Source organism: Hippocampus zosterae, chromosome 2, assembly GCF_025434085.1.
Source record: "Hippocampus zosterae strain Florida chromosome 2, ASM2543408v3, whole genome shotgun sequence".
Classification (NCBI taxonomy): Eukaryota; Metazoa; Chordata; class Actinopteri; order Syngnathiformes; family Syngnathidae; genus Hippocampus; species Hippocampus zosterae.
The window spans coordinates 41,633,175-41,653,757 of record NC_067452.1 but is presented as its reverse complement, the minus strand read 5'-3'; the positions used below and the strand labels follow the sequence as shown (position 1 = coordinate 41,653,757).

At 59.8% G+C, this 20,583-nt stretch overlaps 3 protein-coding genes across 3 annotated transcripts; 1 reads left to right on the top strand and 2 right to left on the bottom strand.

Annotated features, from left to right (window-relative positions):
- Positions 1-343: 343 nt before the first annotated feature.
- LOC127596180 (G-protein coupled receptor 182-like) lies at positions 344-1,561 on the top strand. The gene has a single exon (XM_052058375.1). The coding sequence runs from the start codon at positions 364-366 to the stop codon at positions 1,435-1,437; it is 1,074 nt and encodes a 357-aa protein (XP_051914335.1). The 5' UTR covers positions 344-363; the 3' UTR covers positions 1,438-1,561.
- Positions 1,562-2,281: 720 nt separating this feature from the next.
- On the bottom strand, positions 2,282-6,876 carry LOC127596175 (zinc finger and BTB domain-containing protein 39-like). The gene is made up of 5 exons (XM_052058366.1): positions 6,774-6,876; positions 4,851-5,802; positions 4,412-4,468; positions 4,017-4,319; positions 2,282-3,782 (listed from the first exon to the last, which is right to left on the bottom strand). Exons 2-5 carry the CDS (start codon positions 5,775-5,777, stop codon positions 2,898-2,900), a joined length of 2,172 nt encoding a protein of 723 aa, XP_051914326.1. The 5' UTR covers positions 5,778-5,802; positions 6,774-6,876; the 3' UTR covers positions 2,282-2,897.
- A 474-nt stretch (positions 6,877-7,350) lies between these two features.
- On the bottom strand, positions 7,351-19,540 carry LOC127596187 (arf-GAP with GTPase, ANK repeat and PH domain-containing protein 1-like). The gene is made up of 18 exons (XM_052058385.1): positions 18,126-19,540; positions 16,668-16,726; positions 16,503-16,590; positions 14,915-15,000; positions 14,694-14,829; positions 13,941-14,075; positions 13,763-13,881; positions 12,841-12,990; positions 12,612-12,686; positions 12,428-12,532; positions 11,538-11,782; positions 11,251-11,495; positions 10,717-10,776; positions 10,424-10,575; positions 10,239-10,329; positions 9,779-10,001; positions 9,439-9,694; positions 7,351-9,338 (listed from the first exon to the last, which is right to left on the bottom strand). Exons 1-18 carry the CDS (start codon positions 19,153-19,155, stop codon positions 9,138-9,140), a joined length of 3,456 nt encoding a protein of 1,151 aa, XP_051914345.1. The 5' UTR covers positions 19,156-19,540; the 3' UTR covers positions 7,351-9,137.
- Positions 19,541-20,583: the final 1,043 nt, after the last annotated feature.

Sequence of the window (20,583 nt, the reverse complement as noted above, 5' to 3'; positions counted from 1 at the left end):
CCCACAGGATGTCCTGTTGACTCTGTGGGGGAGAAAGCGGCAGAGGCCGGCGCGCAGCTCACACATCCGTCGACATCGGCATCGGCTCCGACACTTCAGCATCCGAGCGGGTACGTGCGGGCGCGCCCAGCAGTCATCCGCCTTTCCACCTTCCCGGCTGGAGTTTCCATATCAGGTGCCCACTTTGATTTATTATTGACACGTTTTGATGAAAAATTTGAAAGCAAACGGTTAGGGATTAAGAGTAAAGGTTCCATCCAAAATCGCGGACGGTGCACGCGAGCTCCAGCAGGCGCCGCCGTTCGCTTGACGAGCGCACGCAAAACGCCAAGCCTGCGTCTGTGGTTTCCAGCGGCGTCGGAGATGAGCGCCGCCGAGCGCAACGGCTCGCAGGCGGCGGCCAACGGCTCGCCGTGGTTCGTGTACGAGTGCACGCTGGAGCTGGACGCCGAGTACCGGCGCATCTGCCTGTTCCTGCTCTACCTGTTTGCGTTCGTGGCGGGCCTGCTGGGGAACGCGCTGGTGCTGTGGGTGAACTGGCGGCGGCGGCGCTCGGCCGGCGGCGTCCTCTTCTGCGTGCTCAACGTCAGCCTGTCGGACAGCATGGTGGTGGCCGTGCTGCCCTTCTTCATGATGGAGGTGACGGTGGAGCGCGTGTGGCTGTGGGGCCGCTTCCTGTGCAAGCTGACCACGCTGGTCTACGGCGTCAACTTCTACAGCAGCTCCTTCTTCCTGGCCGCCATGACGCTGGAGCGCTACCTGGCGCTGAGCCGGCCGTCGGGGCCCGCCCTGTTCCCGGCGGCGGGGCGGCGGCGCTGGGCCCTGTGCGGGGGCCTCTGGCTCCTCTCCCTGCTGCTGGCGCTGCTGGAGAACGTGCACGTGGACCTGCTGGAGTGGAACGAGCCGGGCTGCTACATGGTGCCCGAGGGCAGCCACGCCGAGTGGTTCGCCTCGGTGGCCTTCCTGTGTCTGATCTTCCAGTTCCTGGGGCCCGCCTGCGTCATCGTGGCCTGCAACGCGCTGATCGCCCGGGCCGCGCGCCGGGCCCCCGACGCGCGGGGCCGGCGGCAGGTGCGGCTGGTGCACGTCTACTCGCTGGTCTTCCTGGCCTGCTGGCTGCCCTACCACCTGGTCATGATGCTGATGATCATCAGCGACCTGTCGCCCCACCTCTTCAGCTGCAACGTGGTGGAGTTTGTCTACTTCTCCTTCAGCGTGGTGCAGAGCCTGTCGCTCTTCCACTGCGTGGCCAATCCCATCCTCTACAACTTCCTGAGCGAGAGCTTCCGCGACCACTTTGTCAACGCCGTGGTCAGCCGGCTGCCCCGGGGAGGACGGGGAGGAGGAGGAGAGACGGCCGGCGCCGGCGGCGGCGGCGAGGGCCCGCGCCGCAAGCCGAGTGACGTCAGCACCAGCCATTCTGAAGTCGGGTCCTGATGGCTTCTTCGCTTGGCAACTCGGAAACATACAAAGGCCCCTCGCATGACAAATCGTGGCTACGATATCGATATGAAGGGCGAACAGGATGCTCAGTTGTGACCGCAAAACACATTTCTCAGGAACCCCCAGCCCCCCCCTCAAAAAAAAAAAAAGAGCAGTCACATTTCCAGATGAACCTAAAATGCACAAAAGTGGACCGCGACGTATATTTTCACATTTTTATTTTGCAGGGCAAAATTGGGGGCTAGGTTAAAAATAAATTAAGATTTAATTTGGGGGTGAGGGCATGGATGCAGATAAGCTGTGGGTTTAGATGAAAAAAAACCAAGACACATGACACTATGAAACTTGACATGCTAAATGTTTTTAAACTTGATACGGGGAAGCAAAGGTGTTTTTCCTCCTCACTTGATGCTTCGATCCAAGCTGGCCGCGAGCCCTCCTGCAACCGAATTTCTCCTTCTGCAAGTCATAAACGAGCGCCGGCTCATTCCTCCTTCTTGAATGTCAAAAAGAGTCAATCAAAGTGGACAGATTGGAGCGAAACCTGAGCTGCTCTCTCCACTATTTCGGCAAATCTAAGACCCGTTTTTGTTTTGACCATTTTTTCTCCCCCTTGTTGTGAATTTGCCCGACTTGACAGTTTGAGCGATAAGCAAGAGGAAGCGCTGGCCTTCGTACAATGGCAGGAAGAGGACAACGGCAATTTGATGAGGTTCAGGGGGTCGCACAAATGTGCCAAGTCATCACCAGCCTGTTGGCGATGGCCGTTTTTTTTTAAGGGGGGGGCTCACACATTACGAGGCGTCGGCCTTCATACGATGATGCATGACGACGCAACTTCCTCAGTGCATTTATTCTTTTCTCGTCAATAAAAAGACATTTACAAAGACAGAAATGCTTCATCTAGGAGTGGACAAAGTCCGAAATAACGCTCACAGTATCTTAAATATGAGGTAAGACAACGACAACCTTTTCCTTCTTCGGGGAGCCCATTTGTGAGGTCTCGTGAGATTCCTTGTGCGTTCGACATACTTGGCCAAGAAAGACGATTCCGATTCAGAATTTGCGCCCAACCATCACGCAGCAAAGTGGGGGAAACGGGTGCCCTAAAGAACTGCAGAGGCGAGTTATTTAGGGAGAAGGGGCGCTCCTTTTCCTGAACTGCACATCCACGTTCTTCATGGGGGTGGGGGGTCCCCCAGTTTCCTCAGCACATTCTGCCCATTTTGTGTCCAGAAGCTTTTTAGATTTTGTAGGTGGCCCAATCCCAGGAGAAGAGGACCAGTCAAAATGCTTCTTTGGATCTGCCAGCGGGCGTTCCCCAATCCAAATCGCCACGAAAATTCCTTTGGGGCGGTGGCGAGCAATTCCCCTTTTGGACTGCCGCCAAAGCCTTCGAAGGCGCGACGCGTCGCTCCGAGATCAAGAAGCGGGCCGGCCGGGGCCCGACCCGCTCAGGTGTCGGGGAGAGGCGGCGCTTCTTTGGAGTGGTCGTTGTACATGAAGGTGTGCTCCATGTCAAAGTCGGGCGGCAGACGGTCGCCGTGGAGCTCCACGTGCAGCGCCATGGTCTTGAGCGTGGAGCAGTAGAGGCCGCAGACGGTGCAGCGGTACATGAGGGCGCCGGCGTGCGTCTTCAGGTGGCAGATGATGGTGGAGCGGCCCCGGAAGAAGCGCAGGCACACCTTGCACTGGTACGGCTTCTCGCCCGTGTGGATGCGCCGGTGGTACGTGAACTCCCCCGAGTGCGCGAAGCGCTTGCCGCAGTAGCCGCAGCGGTACCACTTGCCGCGCGGAGGGCCGGCCCCGTCCCGGCCCGCGCTCCCGTCGGCCGGAGCGCGCTCGGGCCCCGGGAAACCCCTCGCCGGACGGCCGGGGCCCGAACCGGCGCCGTCGCTCGTTCCGGGACCCGCCGGCCCCCGCCGCCAGGAAGTCCAGGGCGAAGGATCCAGAGGCCGCCGGGCCTTCCGCTTGCCCGAGCGGCCGGGAGCCCCTCCCGCTTCCCCGCCCCCTCCCGAGGACTCGGCGAGGAGGGCGAAGGAGGAGGGCGGCGCCGAGCGGTCCGGCTCCTCGCTTCCCGAAAGGTTCTCCCCCCCGACCGTGACCGCTCGGATGTCCCCGCGCTCCTCGTCGGTGTCCCGGTCGCCCGCGGTGGCGTGCGCGTCCAGCGGGGGGCGCTCGGCGTAGCAGCGGCCGCAGCGCGGGCAGGTGAAAACGGGCAGCAGCAGGTGGGCGAGGGCGTGCCACAGCAGGGAGCACAGAGAGCGCTGCGGCAGCCGACAGACGCCGCAGCGAAGGCTTCGGGTGCACACGTGACTCAGGACGTGCTCTCGAACCGCCTGCGGGCAGAAAAACAAATTCATCAATCACGTGACAGCGCTTGCCGCGTTGGTCTTGGGACAAAGACGCTTTCAAAGGACGAGGGGACGCGGGACCCGAATGATGTGGACAAGGACGGAGGGCCGATGGGGCGAGGGTCCCCGGGTCGCCTAATGCCCAATGACAGCACCCCCCCGCAACCCCCCACACCCCCTCGTGAGGATAAAGCGGATGGGAAAATGGATGGATGAAACCTTGAAGTCCTTGCCGAGGTCTTGCGCGCACACGGCACAGCGCGGCTCGCGGCCTCGGCGGGGCGGAGCCAAGTAGCGAGCCGAGCCGCTGCGCCGCTGGTGGCGCAGCAGCTTCTTTTGGCTGCAGAAGTCCAGCTGGCACATGTCGCAGGAGAAAAGCCGCGCGCCCGCGCGGGTGAGCGAGCGGGAGACCTTGGCGGCGCAAAGATGACAGCGGCCCGGCTCGCTCACGCGGCTCTCGGCGGCCGGGGCTGCAGACGGAGGAGCCGCGCAGGCCTCGCGCGCCGGCGCGCCTCCCGGGACCTGCGCGGGAAAACAAAAGCATCACAACGGGCGCCGCCATTGACGAAATTTGCGTTTCAGCGAGCGAAATGTCTTCTTTAGGATTCAAATACCTTATTTTCCGGAAAGTACGTCCCTTCTGAGTGTAAGTCGTGCCAGCCGGAAAATGCCTGATAAAAAAAAACAAAAACATTTCCACGTCGCATTTTGGGGGCAAATCCAACACAGAGAACAGACGGGCGGTCTTGAAAGGCAAATAAAAATCAAGAACAACAGGCTGAATACGCGTACGGTACGCTAATGCGTCGAATCCAATTGTCGAATCAACGTGAAAAGGACACGAGGTGTTCATCCCATCCGAAAGTCGCTCCAGAGTATAAGTGGCACCCCGGCCAAACGGCGCTTTACCAAACTGCCCGATCCACTTCCTCCCCAAACAAAACAAAGAGTTTGGCCGCAGTAACGACGCGGAGCAGAGATTTTTGTCTTTCAGCGGACAAGACGGCGAGATGGAAAGACAAGCTCCCGATAAATGAGCGATGCAAATATTACCTGGCCGCCCGATTGGCTTCCGTGGCCGTTTTCCGCGCAGACGAGGTCGTCTTCCTCCTCGTCCTCGTCTTCGTCCTGGTCCTCGTCCTCTCCCTCCACCTTGAAGTTCTCGTCATCGCTCAGTTCGATGATCTCGCCGGCCAGTTGCCCCCACCGCTCCTCGTTTCCCCGCGAAGCCGTCAAGTCTTCGGCGCCGCTCGCCGAGGGGCTCCCCGCGCCGAGCCGCGCCAGCCATTCGGGGAAGGGGGGGCGTCCGGATGGCTCAGAGTCGCCCGTCTTCTGGGAAAGCGTCGCGGCGCCCGGAACCGCCTCCTCCCCCGTCAGTTCTTTCTCTGTTCCGAGCTCGGGGCCCGTGGGCGGCGCCTCGCCGCTCCAAAGGCGGCGTGCCGCGCTCTCTGCCAGAATTTGCCCGTAGCCTACAAGAGACCGGATGTCTTCGATCTTCAAGTCCGTTGACGCGGTCCCGGCAGGAGAGAGGCCGTCCGCCACCCCGCCCCCCGCCGACGCGGACGAGGCGGCCGGACGCTCTCCCGGGTCGCCGCGCGCCGGCGATCCCGGCAGGTCCGGGAAGGTGTCGTGACAGGCCCTGGCCAGCTCGCTCACACCCAGCCTCTCGGCCAGCTCGCAAAGGACGCCGACGTCGATGAGATCGGCCAGGATCTCCCCCGTGTACACGAAGCTCAGCACCTTCTCAAAGTTGGCCGGCGAAACAAACTCCAGCGAGACGGCGTCGGCGGGCACGGACGCGGCCTGGCCGAACAGGTTGCGGAAGTAGGTGCCGGCGCAGGCCAGCACGGCGCGGTGCGCCGCAAAGGTGCGCCGGCCCACTCGCAGGAACACGTCGCAGTAGCGGCCCGAACGCCGGCAGCGGTCCAGCTCGGCCAGGAGGCTTCCGGCGTGGCCGGGACCCCGCAGCCGGATTCTCATCTCTGCCGCCGGGCCTACGGGCCACCTGAAGGAAAGGCCGCGCGTTGGCCGGGAAAGCGCAAGTTACTTCCACAAACTCGGGCTTTTCCGCAGGACGCCCGGCCGGGATCGACGGCGGGGGGGGGAGCGTGCCGCAAGATTCGGACCCGACGTGTCAAAAACCTCCTTTGCGTGCATTGTTGGCGGCCTCCCGCGCGCGCTTCTCGGACGGGGCTCCGTGACCTGAAACTTGGGGGGGGGGGGGTCTGTTGCAACAAGGAAAACGGCCCAGGTCCAAAATGTGACACATTGCGATTTCCAAACCGTTTGCAAACGCCTTCTTTTAATTCACCGCGACCACAATCGGTCTGCGTTCATGCAGGACGACGGAAAACGGAGAATATTCACCACTTAAGGGCCTGAAATGTCCAAGGATTTGGACGTTTGACTTGAACCACACCAGTATCACACCAGTTGTTGCTTCATTTGATCGGCGATGAGTTGCCAATGAAGCCAACAACTTGTTCCACCTCAACAGTCAAACGCTTTTTGGTCACAAACTGGTGACTTTGGTGGAACCAAGCCATGTTCTCGTGACGATGCCCCAAAGAGACTTTTTATGTTTCCCGCTGAAAGAAGAGATTCTACTCTTGCTTTTGATGTGCCCGCGTTGGTGCAGAACATAAAATGCCGGGGATCTTGAAGCGTCGTCAAAATGCTTGAAAACTGTTGGCGGGTAACAATAATTCAAAAGAAGTACAGTACAAAGGGGCTTTTTCTTTTTTGGGGGGCGGGGGGGCGTTTGCGTTCATCTCAACGGGGGAAACAACGACAGTGTAAAGGTCCAGCCAGCCGCTCGTCGTCGTCGCGCCGCTTCACAACGTGTCGGATGCCACAAACAAGACGGCGGGCGGTTCACGAGCGCAAGTGGAAAACGCCGAGCGACGACACATGGCGCGTCACTTGCGTCGGCTAAGCAAGCGAACGGCAGCTTGCGCGATTGAAAAAAAAACGTACCCAGTTGAACCGTCATCGGGTTACGGCTCGCTCGTTCCGCGATCGCCTTGACGAGAGCCATCCTTCAAGGGGCCGTGACGTCATCAACGCCTGACCACCAAGCGATCTCGACACGTGTCGCGCGGCGATGACGCTACGCTAGTAAGCATTCGCTCTCAGGGCGCCCTCTGCGGACGCAATTGAATAATGCAACCAAACATTCCGGAGGGCCTCGCTCGGCACGTTTCAATCGCTCGGCCGGTTCTCTTTGTAGGAGACTGGACCGTCTTGTTAAATGTTGTTTATTCCTTTGTTGTGGATTCACCCCCCTGCCCCCGTAGAATTTATTTTGTGATTTCGTCAATTGATTTTCATCTCCGGCGGATTATTTTCGATGTTCTTTGTCTCATTGACGTTTTTCCGAGGCGTTTTCGACACGCCAAGTGGCTGGCCCTACCAGACGCTTTGACTCTGATTCTCGTGTTTTTCAAAAAGAAGATTAGCTGTGATTCCGTTTGTATTTTTCTCTCCTGAAGAAATGCTTGCATTCATCCATCCGCAGGGGCGAATTTTGTATTTTTTTCTCAGAGGGCCATGATGAGGCTTAATGAGTCAATGCGTTTATTCAATCTGGACGCCGCACAAAATGAGTCAAAACATCGGTTATGAATTCAACATGAAAACAAACACCCCCCCCCCCACCACCACCCAAAAAAAAAAGGTTGCTTTAATACAGACTACTGGGATTCACACGACCCGCAACGCGTCAGAAAGAACAACTCTTCATTCGTCACAGTAAACTGGCGGAGTAGACCGAGACAACAGGAACAGGAACAGGAGAGCAAGCGCGGAAAGGCTTCTCCTCATTTTGGGACGTCTCAAATCACAATTCATGACAAAGCCACGGAACACGGATGTTGCCATGGAGCTAGAAAAAGACAACGAGGAAGACAAAAGCCTTTCAAAAGAACTCATTGGAAAAAAAGGGATTTCCATTGTGTCTTTGAATGGGAGCGTTTGCAGTTTGGCCAAACGCTTCTCTTGGGGGCAACAACGTCGACACCTTCCCTTTTTACCAGGTTTTTCCCAGCGCTGGCCGGCTGGCACGCGACAGGCGGACGGCCCGGAGCTCAAAGGAAGAAAGGCGGGTGCCAAGGTCGCGAAGGGATCCTCGCGCGCTGCCCTGTTATCGCTGGAGAAGAAGTCCGAGGCGAGGAGGACGGCGGCTGCAAAGAGTCGACCAAAGTCCACCGCCACCGTGCCGGATGAATATTGCTCGCTTGAAGCGCTTCCGTAGGTCGTTGCGTCTTCACGGCCGCACTTGGCTCGACTTCCGAGCGGAGGTGGGAGGAAGTCGCCTGCGGCTGCTTTGGAACGCCGCCCTCCGCTTGAGCGCTACTCGTGAGAGGGAGCGCATATGGCTGGCATCTCTTTTCAAGATCCTCGTATTTGTTTTCAAATCTGGAAACGACCCCTCCGAGCTCCTCGGCCCCCACACGCCCCTCAAGTCTGCGGAACTTCTGACTCCAATTATGATCTTAGTCGGAGCCTTTGGTGCTCCGTAGCGCCTTTGTTAGGGATTTGTTGCTTTATTGTTGTACATATGACGGCTGCTTGAAAGGGCTCCACGAGCGCGCTGGAGTGGCGCACGTGCCAGGCAGCATTTGGAATAAGTCCCAAGTGAACGAGGTGAAAAGAAAGAAAGTAAGAAAGAAAGAAAGAAAGCAGGGCCCAGCTCGGCTTTCAACGAGCTCAACGCTAAAGCTCCGTCCGTCCGCCCGTCGCTCGTCACTCGGCCGCGCTAACGCCTTCGCGTCGGATGCCAACGCTCCGAAGCCGCTCGGGCCTCTTCCGCGACCGGCGTCTCGACGAAACCGTGACGCCGAGTTCGTCTTTCACCGGCCGTCGCCGAGCCAAACCGTGAGGGAAACGTCGCCCAATTTGTCTTGAAGTTGGACGCCGTCGCGTTTGCCGGCTTTATTGCTTTGTTCACTTCTCCACGAAGCAAAACATTCAGGGCAGCCAAACGGTGACATCGCCTCCCGTCCGCTCGCTCGGCCGTCTGCGTGATGGCGATGATGGAAGTGAGACGTCACACGGTCGCCCCCCCCCAAAGAGCGGTCGGCGTTGACACACGGAGGGCCTCATCGGAACACGGCGGCGGCAACATTTTCAAATGTGAGCGCGGCCGACTCGCGCGGCCCGAGCCTCGGTCCAAAAGTCGAGTCCGGTGTCATTTTTCCTGGCCAAACGGGCGACTGGGCTCAAATGACGCGAGCGGCGTCCCCCACCCGCGCCGGAAGCTCCGTCGCCCTTTTGTCTCTCGCGGCCGACCGCAGCGCGTTTGACGAGAGTTGCCAAAGCGGGCCGGCGCCCGCGGCCGGGCTACGAGGCGTGCCGCCCGGAGCCGCCGCCGCCCAGGCTGGCGCTGCTGGAGCGTCGGGAGAGGACCGGCGTGGCGGCGGGCGTCTCGTCGGAGCAGCCGTGTTGCAGCAAAACATCCACGCAGCCTCCGCTCCCGACTTTTCTGGCCATCATCATGGCCGTCTGCCCCTGGCGGTCCCTCGCTTTGGCGTCCATTCCGTACTGGGGGCGGACAAACGACACGGCGATTTGATGCGGTCGCACCCCGAGAAAAGCGAGGAGGGGAGGAAGAAAGGAGAGAGCAGGAGACGACGAAACGTACCCAGATGAGCAGTTGCGTCATGACCACGTCGCCCAGCTGACAGGCGGCGTGCAGGGCGGTGGCGGCGGGGGCGGGCCCAGCGTTGACGGCCTCCCTGCTGCTGTGGGCCAGCAGCAGGAGGAGGCGCGCCAGGTCCCGCTCGGTCACCGCCGAAAGCAGTCGCGCCGGCATGTCGTCGTCGTCCGCTTGCGGCCGCAGCGGCGGCACGAACGCCCGTTGTTCGTACTTGGCGCGGATCCACGACTCCCTCTCCTCACTTCTCAGAGAAAAGAGAGAAAGCGGTCACGCGCCGACCCCGCCCGGCCATCTTTGCGCGCGTCCCTCGAGCCGGCGCACCCACCGCGAGGCGTTGGGCGCCGGCTTGGCCCTGCCCAGCGTGCGGCCCTCCCAGACGCCGTTGGCCGTGCGGTTGCCGATGGCCGACAGCACTTGCGTCAGCTCCCCGGGCCAGTCGTCCAGGTCCAGCGAGCGCACCCGAGACAGGTGAGTGCCCAGGTTGCGGTGGATTCCCGAGCACTCGATGCAGATCAGCGCGCCCAGGTTGAGACTGGCCCAGGTGGGGTCTTTGGGGGAGACAAGAGCAAGGCTGAAGGACTGATTGGCACCGCGGATCTGTTCACGCGATAAGGGCGGGGGGGGGGGGGGTTCATGGCTGTTTTATCTTGAATTCAGAGCTGGGGTCACTTTCTCACGGTGGGATTGGGCAAAGGCGATGGCGTTCTCCCGCGCCATCTTCCCGCAGGCGGTCGGATGGAAGCGGACGGACGGACGGACGGACGCAGAAGCGCGCGGGCACTCACTTGGCGCTTGGCAGTCCACGCACAGGTCGTTGCCTTTGGTGTTCCGGATGGCCTGCAGCGCCACCGCCTCGCTCTGGCTGCTGCGTCGCGCCTGAACGCACACACACACGCATGCAGAGCCGAATGGGATGGCAAGCAAAGAGCGGCGCCATACGTTTTGTGGGCACGCGAGGAGCACGACGCACCTTGTTTCTGCCGCTCTCGCACGACTGCAGGCTGGCCAAGATCTGGCTCTCGATGGCCGCCACCCACGAGTCCCTCTCCTCCAGACTGGGAGCCTCAAAGTGCCACGTCTGACCCGTAAAGGACACCACGACAAAGTCGGCGTTTTCCTCATCTGAAAGACGGCGAGACGCGCCGGTCAGCGAGCCGCCGCCTCCGCCGAGCCCTTTTGAGCGCGCGCACGTCCGACGACGGCAAGAAAGCCGGCGGCGCCGCCGGGCGGCTCGAACGGAGGAAAGCCGGCCGCAAACGTTACCTGTCCTGTTAATGTTTCTCAAGCTACCGAAGCTCTTTAGCTTCCACATTTTGCGCTTGGCTGCAGAGCGAGGGACAAAGGCGGAAGCACAAGACAAAGCAGAGAAAGAAAGAGAGCGCAGACGTTAGAAAGAGGCAGAGAAAGTCGCAATTCATTTGCAAGCAGCTTGAGCCGGCGCCTATCCCGCCCCGAGTGACTTTGGGACGGGAGGTAGGCTCGAGGCTCGGCCGCCCCCCGGACCGCATCGGCGGCTGGGAGCCGGTCCGAGAGACCCGCGGCCCGGCGCCGGCCCGGTACCGCTTTGGAGGGACTCGGTCTTGACATGGGCTCGGGGTTCAGCTACGCCGCGCCTCTCCGGTTGGACAGAAAGGCCGGCGAGGCAGATAACTAGCGAGCCGCTAGCTGCCGTGCTAGGACGGCCCCAATTGCGCAAAGGTTTTGGGGAGCCAAGTGGCGGAGGGGGCGTGCCCAGCGCTCGGCTACTCTCCCGCCCCAACGGACGCATATTCAATTGACGCCTCGCTTTGCCATTACCTTCCGCCTGGCCGACGGCCGCGTCTCCTTTTTGATTCATGCTTTTCTTCCTCCTGTTCTTCTTGCGCTCGCTCACGGGAGACGATTGCCCGGCGTCCTTTCCGGGAAACGCTCCGGACGCCCCCTCGAGGGCATCTGACAACAGTGTCAAGTCAAGTCTTTCATGGCAAAAACCAGCGAGAACGCGCAGTGCCGCTTTGGAATTTGACGGCCTCCGTTTTTGCCTGCTTTTCGGGCTCCTACAACTACCGTCACGCAGAAGGTGACGACAACAACTCGACTGGTACGCCATCCGAGCTTTGGTCGCGTGGAGAAACATCGGCCCAAACAACGGGAAGACGGAAAGGTCGTCGCTACCTGCGCCCTCGGCCGCCGCCGATTCCTTACTGAGCCCGTTGATGCCGGAGGAGGAGGCGGGGGCCACGGGCGAGGGGCCGGCCGGCGCCACGGCTCTCGGAGGACGCTTGCCGGGAACCTTCACCGTCACGCGCAGCAGGTCGATTTCCTTTCCGTGCGCGTTCTGCGCGTAGTCCTGAAATCCGCAAGGCAGCATTCGGTCACTTTCTTTGGTTGGGTCAAAAATGCACAAATAGATGCGTACAGCTTAGTGTTCTCCACTAAGGACTCATACTTGATACTGTGAAACTAGGATGGCACATGTCCTTTAGGAACACGCACGAGCAATAAGAGGCCAAAAGATATGCTCCCAAAAGCGTTGAGAACACAAAAGCCGCAAGCGTACGGCGCAGGTATGCGAACAACACGACGCGTCACACAAAAGCGGGACTATTTGCAAAGAAATGCCGCGAGTAACGGACGCGCTGGCCTCGCCTCGATCGCCACGCAAGACGACGGCGTTGCTCAGCTGAGGTTGTGCAATGAACCTTCCGAGCCTTGCCCTTTTTGTCTAATGTCATCTTTTTAGTTGTTAAGTTTGTTTGGGGGCTTTTTTGCCACGTCGCAGGCCGCTTATGGCGAATGAAACTGAAACTGATGAAACAGCAATCCATCTTGCGTTTGTGTGCCCCCCCCCACCTCTCACCAAATCATCATCATTATTTTGTTAAAGGGTGTTTTGGACAATTGGATTGGCCCCTGACTCGAGGACCGCAAGTCTCCAGTTTGGCGAGGGCCAAGGTGAAGCCAAACGCCGGCCGTGTGCGCGGCGTCTCCTTACGCTGGAGCTGGAGTGGTAGCACAGCGTGCCGTTGGTGGACAGGGTGACGTATTTCTTCTTCCACTCCTTGTTCAGAGAGCTGCCGCTCCTCTTCCACAGGATGCTCTGCGGAAACACGAGCGGGCGACTTTGGGCGAGCGGCCGAAAGAATGAGCGCCATGCACGGACGGGGGCCGGCGCCAACCTGCTTGATGGCAACGGCTCGAGCGGCGCCGGCGTCTCCTTTGGCCTCGGCGGCTCTCCTGTCCGAGTCCCGGTTCTGAAAGACAAAGGCAACGGCGGGAGTATGCGCGACGCCCTTCCAACCCGCCTTCCAATCCGAAGCGCGACGCGCGGACACCGCTGGCGTGAAATGAGGACAGAGGCGTGAGATGGCGGCGAGCGGGCGCTCCGACGGCTGGCGGCGGACTGACCTTGAAGAGCGAGGGTCTTCGGGGGATGCCCTTGAGGGAACGGGAGCCGCCGCCGCCCCCCTCCCCGCGCGCCACCCTCAGCTCCCTGTGACCGAGCACGGGGGTGGAGGGGAGGGAGCAGGCGTAGCCGCCGCTCACGCCGTTACTGACCTGGGAGGAAAGGTCACAGGGCGCGGCGGCAGATGATGAGGATGGAGACGCTGAAGGTGGAATGCCACGCGCCATTCCCGCATCGGAGAGGCAAAGTCCGAGACGCCCAAACCGTCGCACCACTTGGCAACTGACAACCGGCACCCGCGTGTGGCCAGCCTGCGGGCCGGTTAACTCAGCGGTGACAGGACGTCGGCATTTCCGAGGAATGTGAGGAATGTGAGGATTTGACAATGGAAAGCGGGAACGGAACCATAGCGGCGGTATCGGCGTATAAAAATGCCCAACGATTTTGTCGCTCTCATGTCATGAGGTGAAGGGCGGCGCCACTTGGAAAAAGGCCACGTTGTTTTCCCTTTGCGCAGGTCCGGAGGATGCAGATGCGCATTTGAGAGTCGCCGCTTGGAAATGAAGCGGATTGACACGGGACAGGAGAAGTCAGCCAATCTCTTATTTGTCAGTGGGCGCCACGGCTTCTTGACTTTCAAAGCTAGCTTGTAGCTTGTAGCAGAAGAAATGTGCAAATGCAAAACTGCAAATATGTGTGTACGTTTGCAATTTGGGAGTGACTTTGTCAGTACCCCACTCTGTGCCCGGAAACATCATTTTGCCGTTGCCGTGCCATTCAGATCTCACTCACTGCCACTCACTTTCCAAAGTGAGTGGCAGAAGCCCGCCAACGGTGGCGCACGTTCGGTCTCGGGCAGAAGCGGTTTTTGGGTAAGAGCAAAAAAATGAGGCTGCGGGACACGGCGCCGTGGGGCTTTCCAACCTGGACGGGGAAGGAGGCCGATCCCGGCGTGGAACCTCCGGAGTGACCGGGAGAGTTGGGGAGAGACTTGCAGGCCAGCAGCGCCGCCTGCTTCTTCTGGGCCACAATTTTCTGGGCAGCTGGGCGAGAAAAGCGGGTGAGGCGTTCGGTCGACTCGAGCGCCGGCGGCCGGACTCACCCTCCGAGAAGACCCGATCCACGTTGAAGCCGTAGGTGGCGCAGGTCTCGTAGAAGAGCGAGTGCCGCACGTCCACGCACAGCTGGCGGGCTCTTTGGTCCTCGATCACGCGCGGGTTGCTGCTGCTGATTTGATCTGAACGCGGAAACACTCGCGTGAGCGCCGGGAGTCCGCCGCGTTTCTCTGTGCCGCGCTACCGCTTTCACAAATCCACATTGGAGAAGAAAGAAATGGCAGGACGGTGCTGGACGTGAAAGTGCTTCTGCTCGACAGTCAAAAGCTTTTCCTGCAAAAAGTGGACTGCAGCTCACACGGAGAGAGGGGCAAAGTGGTGGGGCAACGCCCCCGCCCCAAATGTCATCACTACAAGTGAAATGAGGAGAAGGCAACTGGTCGGGCAAACATGGCGGACCCAACCAATCAATCGGCGGGGGAACGCGCCGCCGTTGCGTTTGCATGATGGAGCGAGCCTGTCGTGATGGTGTTTGTGACCACCAGGTGGCACTGTAGAGCTCGCCCCGCGGCTGCACACCTGTGGCTCGTTCTCCAATTCTTGCTTTCAAAGGACGGCCGCTCATGTTTCCGTTCCGATTGCTTTTGAGCTTCTGGCATGCTTTTTGGTTGATAGCGTGGACTTTGTTTTTTAATCAATACAATTGCTCAAGCACGAGCCGCTCCTCCCTCCCGCCTCACTTGCCGACCGGCGGCAATCGGGAGAACGCGCCGAGCGCGCTCCGCCGCCAGCGCTCTCACCTTGAGTGCCGACAACGATGACGGGGACGTTGGCGCGCAGCGAGCCCAGCTTGCCGTAGAGATGGTAGAGCTCCTGGAAGCTGCCTTCGTTTTCCAGACTGAACACCAGAATGACGCCGTCCGCCCAGCTGCTGAACTGAAGAAGGGCGCAGATGATCAGATCGGTTGGGGGGAAAGTGGGGGGGGGGGCGCACGCCGCCGCCGTGTGGCTGTCCACAAACCTGCGCGTCAGGTGCCCCGCACTCCTCTCGAATCAGTAATAAATAACTCTGCCCGTCCACCAGCACCTCCTTCTTATAGCGGCCACCTGACCAAGACAAGTCGTCAAGGATCACACACACGCACACACACACACGCACACACGCACACACACACACGCACACACGCACACACACACACACTTTAAGATTTGGCTCCAGCACTCATGTAAAATGGAGTCCTCCAAGATCGAAATCTTGTGTGATTAAAGAAAAACGAAGAAGACGAAACATGAGCAGATAAAGTGGGTCAATGTTTTTTTTTCCCAGAAGAAGACGGATTGACGGAAAACGAGGATGTCGTCAAAACGCCCTCGCGACGGAAAAGCCACTTTGATACAAAGAGCAACAGCAGGTCGGACGCGCTCGTTTTTGTTTGTTCCTCGGCGAGCCGACTTCTCGCGCGACATTTCACCGTTTGTCGGCTTTTCCCGCAAACACCGAGACACGTTTGACGTTTTATAACATCGGACCATCTCATAAGATCGCCCGATGTGTGCTCCAAATGAAAAAGGCCTTAAGTTACGCATTTTACAATTTTTGTAATGACGTATTTTGTGTTATAAAAACATTCTTTTTTTTTTTCAAACACTCAAAATGTTTAGAGGCATCTGTGCTATCCATACATATATAGTTTTTATTAGTTTTTTGGGATTTTTTATTCTTTATTTTTTGCAAAAGGGAAAAAAATTGTGTCTGGAGGTCCCAACCGAGCCCTACTAACAATCCCGACGGACGTGTTCATGTCAAATGCATCGGTTTGAAGCCTCCTGCAAAAAGGCAAACTCATTTGCGATCCTCTGGCGCCACCTAAAAGTTGCACAATTGGAATGACCTCAACCCAACAATGTGGCATGCATACGTCTGTCCAAGCGAAAACAAAGCGATTGACGTAAAAATCGTGTGAAATTTATGTATACACATTAGGTTTACGATGCATTCAAAAATATGAATTATAATGGGTCTCTATGGTGCAAAATGTGTAAATTGTGAAGATTAAGGTATCAAAACGATTTTGTATTATTGCTGCAATGCCTGAGAATTATCAGCCGGTGACGTCATGAAATTTAGGCCATTTTAGAACCCTTCCATACGTTTCAGCTCGCTCGTGTTTTTCTGAATTCCTTTGCCTTTGATTCAAAGACATCATTTTACATTTATCGCAAGCTCGTCTGCGCGCATTTAAAAAGTCAGCGGGACGCGTCGCTCGACTCGGTTGTTATCCTGAAGAAGACGGCGCTCCGTTGTAGTCGCTGCGCTGCGCTTCCCCATCAGGCCGCGTGCCTCCGCTGGCCTTCCGACCTTGTTGAAGGTGATTTCAGCCTCGTTTGCTACTTTGACTCAATCATGTCCATAACTCACAAATACGCTTCGTCCCACCCATGAAATTCATCTTGATTTTTCATTTGGAGACACTTCAAAGGCTTTGTTTTCGTTTTACAATGCGAGACGTTGAACAAATTCCAAGTTAAGGGATGACGACGCATCGTACGGCGGTTGAGATTGGCATGACGAAGCGCGACCTCCCGTTCAAACGTTGACTTGCCCTTACCGTCGGCTTTCTCAAGCGCCACATAAGAGCCCGTGACGTATCTGGTCACCAGCGCCGACTTGCCGCTCTTCGCGCTTCCCAGGACGCCCTGAAAGAAACGGAGGCAATATTGGAGACGCGCCGGTCCTCCTTTTTGCTCGGATCGCAGCCGAGCGGCCGCCTCACCAGTCTCAGCTCGGGAACGGGTGCGCTCAGGCTCCATTCCTGACTGTTGGCGATGTTAACTGCGGACATCCGGAGAGACAAAAACAGTCAGCGAGGCTCGGTCGCTTTCACCGCGAGCGGCCCTCGCCGCAGCCCGGAAGTCGCGGCTCCCCGACGGGGCGTCGGAAGCGCGGGCGCGGCCCGGCCGACGGCGTTAATGAATGCCACCTTTCCGCAACGACGACGGCGGGAGGGGGCAGGAGGACAATTCCGACGCGCTGCGGCCACACTGCTCGCGGGCCGCTTGGCTGCCCTCATCCAAAAGCTCCCAAATCGAAGCGTTCCCTCGGCACTTGGACTCGCATTCTCATGGCTGAAAAGTGCGACGGCAATAAAGTTGGACTGGTTGAACAAGAGTGAAATCAGGCTTGTTTATGTGCGGTGAGCCGTGGGCCAGGTTCCATTCGAAAGAATGCATATTGAGGGGTTTTTGGGGCCGGGGGGTGTTGAGACCCAATGGCACCGACACGCTCTTTGGTCTTCAACGGGTTTTTTTCGACTTGGGGAGGAAGCCAGAGAGCGAGAGGAAATGACACGCCAGTCGACCGCAGCTCAACCTCAAGGCCTTTTTGCTAGCAAGCATGTTCACGTCAGAGTCTTTTCTTCTTTTTTAAAAAATGTTTTTTTTCTTTGAATTGATGGCGATGTCGGCGTCTCCGAGTTGCAGAACAGCAAGTACTTTCCATTTCATTCTTTTGTGACAAGCAACGTGTGTCACTCTGGCGGGTGCACACAAACAAGCCGCCCCCCACCCCCTCCGCTCGTCCTCCGCCCTTCTGTTTCATCAGACTCTGCCTCGCGAGCGGCAGCAGTCGTCCTGCCCGTTGCCATGGCAACACTTCCTCCCACCTTGGGCAAAACTGCGCGTGTGCGCGCGCGTAGTCTGACGGCTTGAGTCAATGGGCGTGTAAATGCCCAGTGAGTGAATGAACACACACACACACATGCACACAATTGCAAAAGATTTGTCAGTCGTGACAAAAATGAGGCGAGTGAACGCAAGCCAACATCTGGCCAGAGGGAAGGAAACGCAAGAAGCGGGCGCACGAGGGTCGATTCCCCTCTTGACGCCGGTGAGGCCATCTCGCCTCGTGCCTTTGGCCGACGCGACCGTTTCAGCTCTGCGAGCTCAAAATCGCTCCAAGCGGCGGGACCCATCTGTCGCCCTAAACACCTCCTCCCATCACCACCCCGCATCATCCGATGATTTGGAGCTACGCTGGGAACGCCGGTTTTGCGCGCATGCAGATGATCCTGCGGCGGCGTGAAATCGGCCCACGCTCAGAGGGGGGTTGAAGATGAAGACCGCCCTCAGAGGTCTGAATGCGGGAGCGCCGGCGTTGCCCAGAAACATCTTCCGAGAGGGCCGTCGGGACGGCGAGAAGGCGGCGGGAGTGGGCGTGGTTAGCGGGCACCTACCTTCCTCCTCGCTGGAGTCCCTCCGAACGAAGACGGGAGCGGCCGACGTCGCCGAGCCGACCGGACCCGAATTGCTCTTTGTGAAAATGCCACTGATGAATTTGAGCATCTTGCGATCTTTGGAGGCGCCGCGCTGGCCCCGCCGGGCCTCGTCGCTGCGCGCCAGGTCCTCGGAAAGGCCGTTCAGGTCGCTGTTGTCCAGCGTGCGGCTTTTGCCCTTGCGCGGGGCTTTGCCGGCCCGGGTGGCCGGCGCCGGCAGGGAGGCCGACCCCGACTTGAGCCCGTCCCTGCCGGGCGCGTCTCGGAGACGGGCGGCGGCCGCCCCGCCGCCCGTCTCGGCCGGGACCTCGTCCGGCGCGTCCCTCCACGCTCGGGTCCCGCTGGCCTCGGCCCACGAGGCTCTGCAGGGGCCCGGGGAGCGCGCCGGCGTTCGGCAGTCCTTGCGATCGAGACTCTGGGCCGAGGCGGGGCCGCGATCCCGACCCTCCCTGGAGTCCCGGCCTCGGGGGGCCGCGCCGTCGCGGGACTTTGGAAGACTGGCGGGCCTCTGGGCCGCCGGACGGATGGGCAGGCCGGTTCTGGCGGGAGTGCCAGCGGCTTCGGGGGTCTCTGTTGGGGGGGCGCCGGTCAAAAAGGGAGGCCGGGATTGCTTCGCTTCAGGGGCGCAACAGATTTCCTCTGTTGGGCTCGAGTCCGGCTCGGCAGGCTTTGGGGTACGGGCTCTCTCGGGCCGTACGGGGGCCGACTCGCTCGGAGGATTCCCGCCTTCGTCTGCGGCTTCGTTGGCTTCGGGCCCTCGGACGGGTCCGGGAGCCTCGGCCCCCGGTGCTCGGGAGCGGGTTTGGCCGGCCCGGCCCGGCGTTCGGGTTTGCGGCTTCGCCCCGGCTCCTTCCGCCCCCGCCGCCGTGGCTCCCTCCCCCGAGGAAAGGCTCCGGACCGCCCCTCCATTCTCCTCCACCGCCTCTACCTTGACCAAGGTGAGGGAGATGAGGTAGGTGGTGCGTTGCTGCAGGGAGCCGCCTTCGCTCATGGGATCGAGATTGGGGTGACGCGCGGCAGAAGAATGAGAGTGGACGCGGCAAAAGGGGATGGGCGAGGGTTTGTCCGACGCGGAAGGGTCCGACGGTGCCGCGGAGGCAAAAAACCGGCAGAGGAGGAGACGGAGTTCCTCCTGACGTGGGCAAAGGGAGCGCCGGCCTCGTCCATGCCCCGAATCTGCCTTCTCCTTTGTTTGGGCTTTCAATTGAAGTCACGGAGAATCAGCGCGTTCCAGCGGCCGTCGCCGGTAAAAGGCACCTCCGCCGCCAAGGCCGATCCGGCTTCACCGATGCGGACCTCGTGGCGCTCCCCCTCGTTGATTGCGCTGACCCGCGCGGGATGCCAACGTGGAACGGCAAGGTAGCGTCGTTGGATATTCCGTCAGCTCCCGCGAGCCCGATGGGCGCCTTGACGGCGGCGGCGATTCAAAAGGCGGGCGTGCGGGGAGCGCGTCAACGAGGCAGAAGCCCCGGCGGAAATGCGGGGGCGCGGGACGCGGTCGGGGCGCATTTGGCCATCCCGCCCCTCTCGTCGGCTGCCGGCTGGCCCGAGTCCTCTCGGCGCGGGAGGTGTCGTGGAGTGTGACGAGGCGGAGAAGAAGGGAGGCGCCTTAGGAGCCGGGAGCCCGTCTCCCGCACGTGCTGCTCGCCATCTCCGTCGGCGCGCGGTTCCTCTGGCGGAGCGCGCTCGCTCTCCTCCCTTTCTCGCTCATCCCTCCTCTCCCCGACTCCCCTCCATCTTTCTCCCTCCCGGTTTGCCGCCGAGGCGGGGGTGGGGTGTCGACGGGGGGTGGGGTGTCGACGGGGGGGAGGGGGAGGAGGGGTGCGGGGCTGGGTGTCGGAGAACCCGCTAAATGAGCGGAGACCGTGGAAAATGTCGGGGGGGGGGTGGCTAAAGGACGGAGCGGGGAATGGGAGCGCTCCAGCCGGGGGCTATTTTCCCCCCAGAAATCATCTGTCTCTCCTCGGCCGTCTGCGCGCGCGTGCATGTGTGCGCGCGCGCGGCTCCACGTAGCTCCTCCCCCGCGGGAGGCTCGGCTCGTTTGTTGCTAAGGTGTCCCGATCTTCCCGGCAATGGCGGCGCAATCATCCCCGCCCCCGCGTCCTTCCTTCTCTCCCGCCACATTCCCTATTGCCGCCTCCCCCTCGTCGATGTGGGCGGCACAAGAGGGACGATGGGAACGCATTGGACGTGCGGAGCTGGGCCGCGCGACGCCATCGTTGACTTTGATCTTTGTGTGGAAGTCAAAGCAAGTCATTGGAACACACACCGCGGATGTTTCCAGTCCTTTCTTTTGTTTTGTGTGCGTGTGTGTGAGGTTTGTCAAGCGTGAGCGGAAGGCTACGTAGACCCGCGCTTCCTTGCAACGCCTTTCTAACCGATCAAAGATCCCGAGGCGATGGGCTTGTAGCGACGCCAC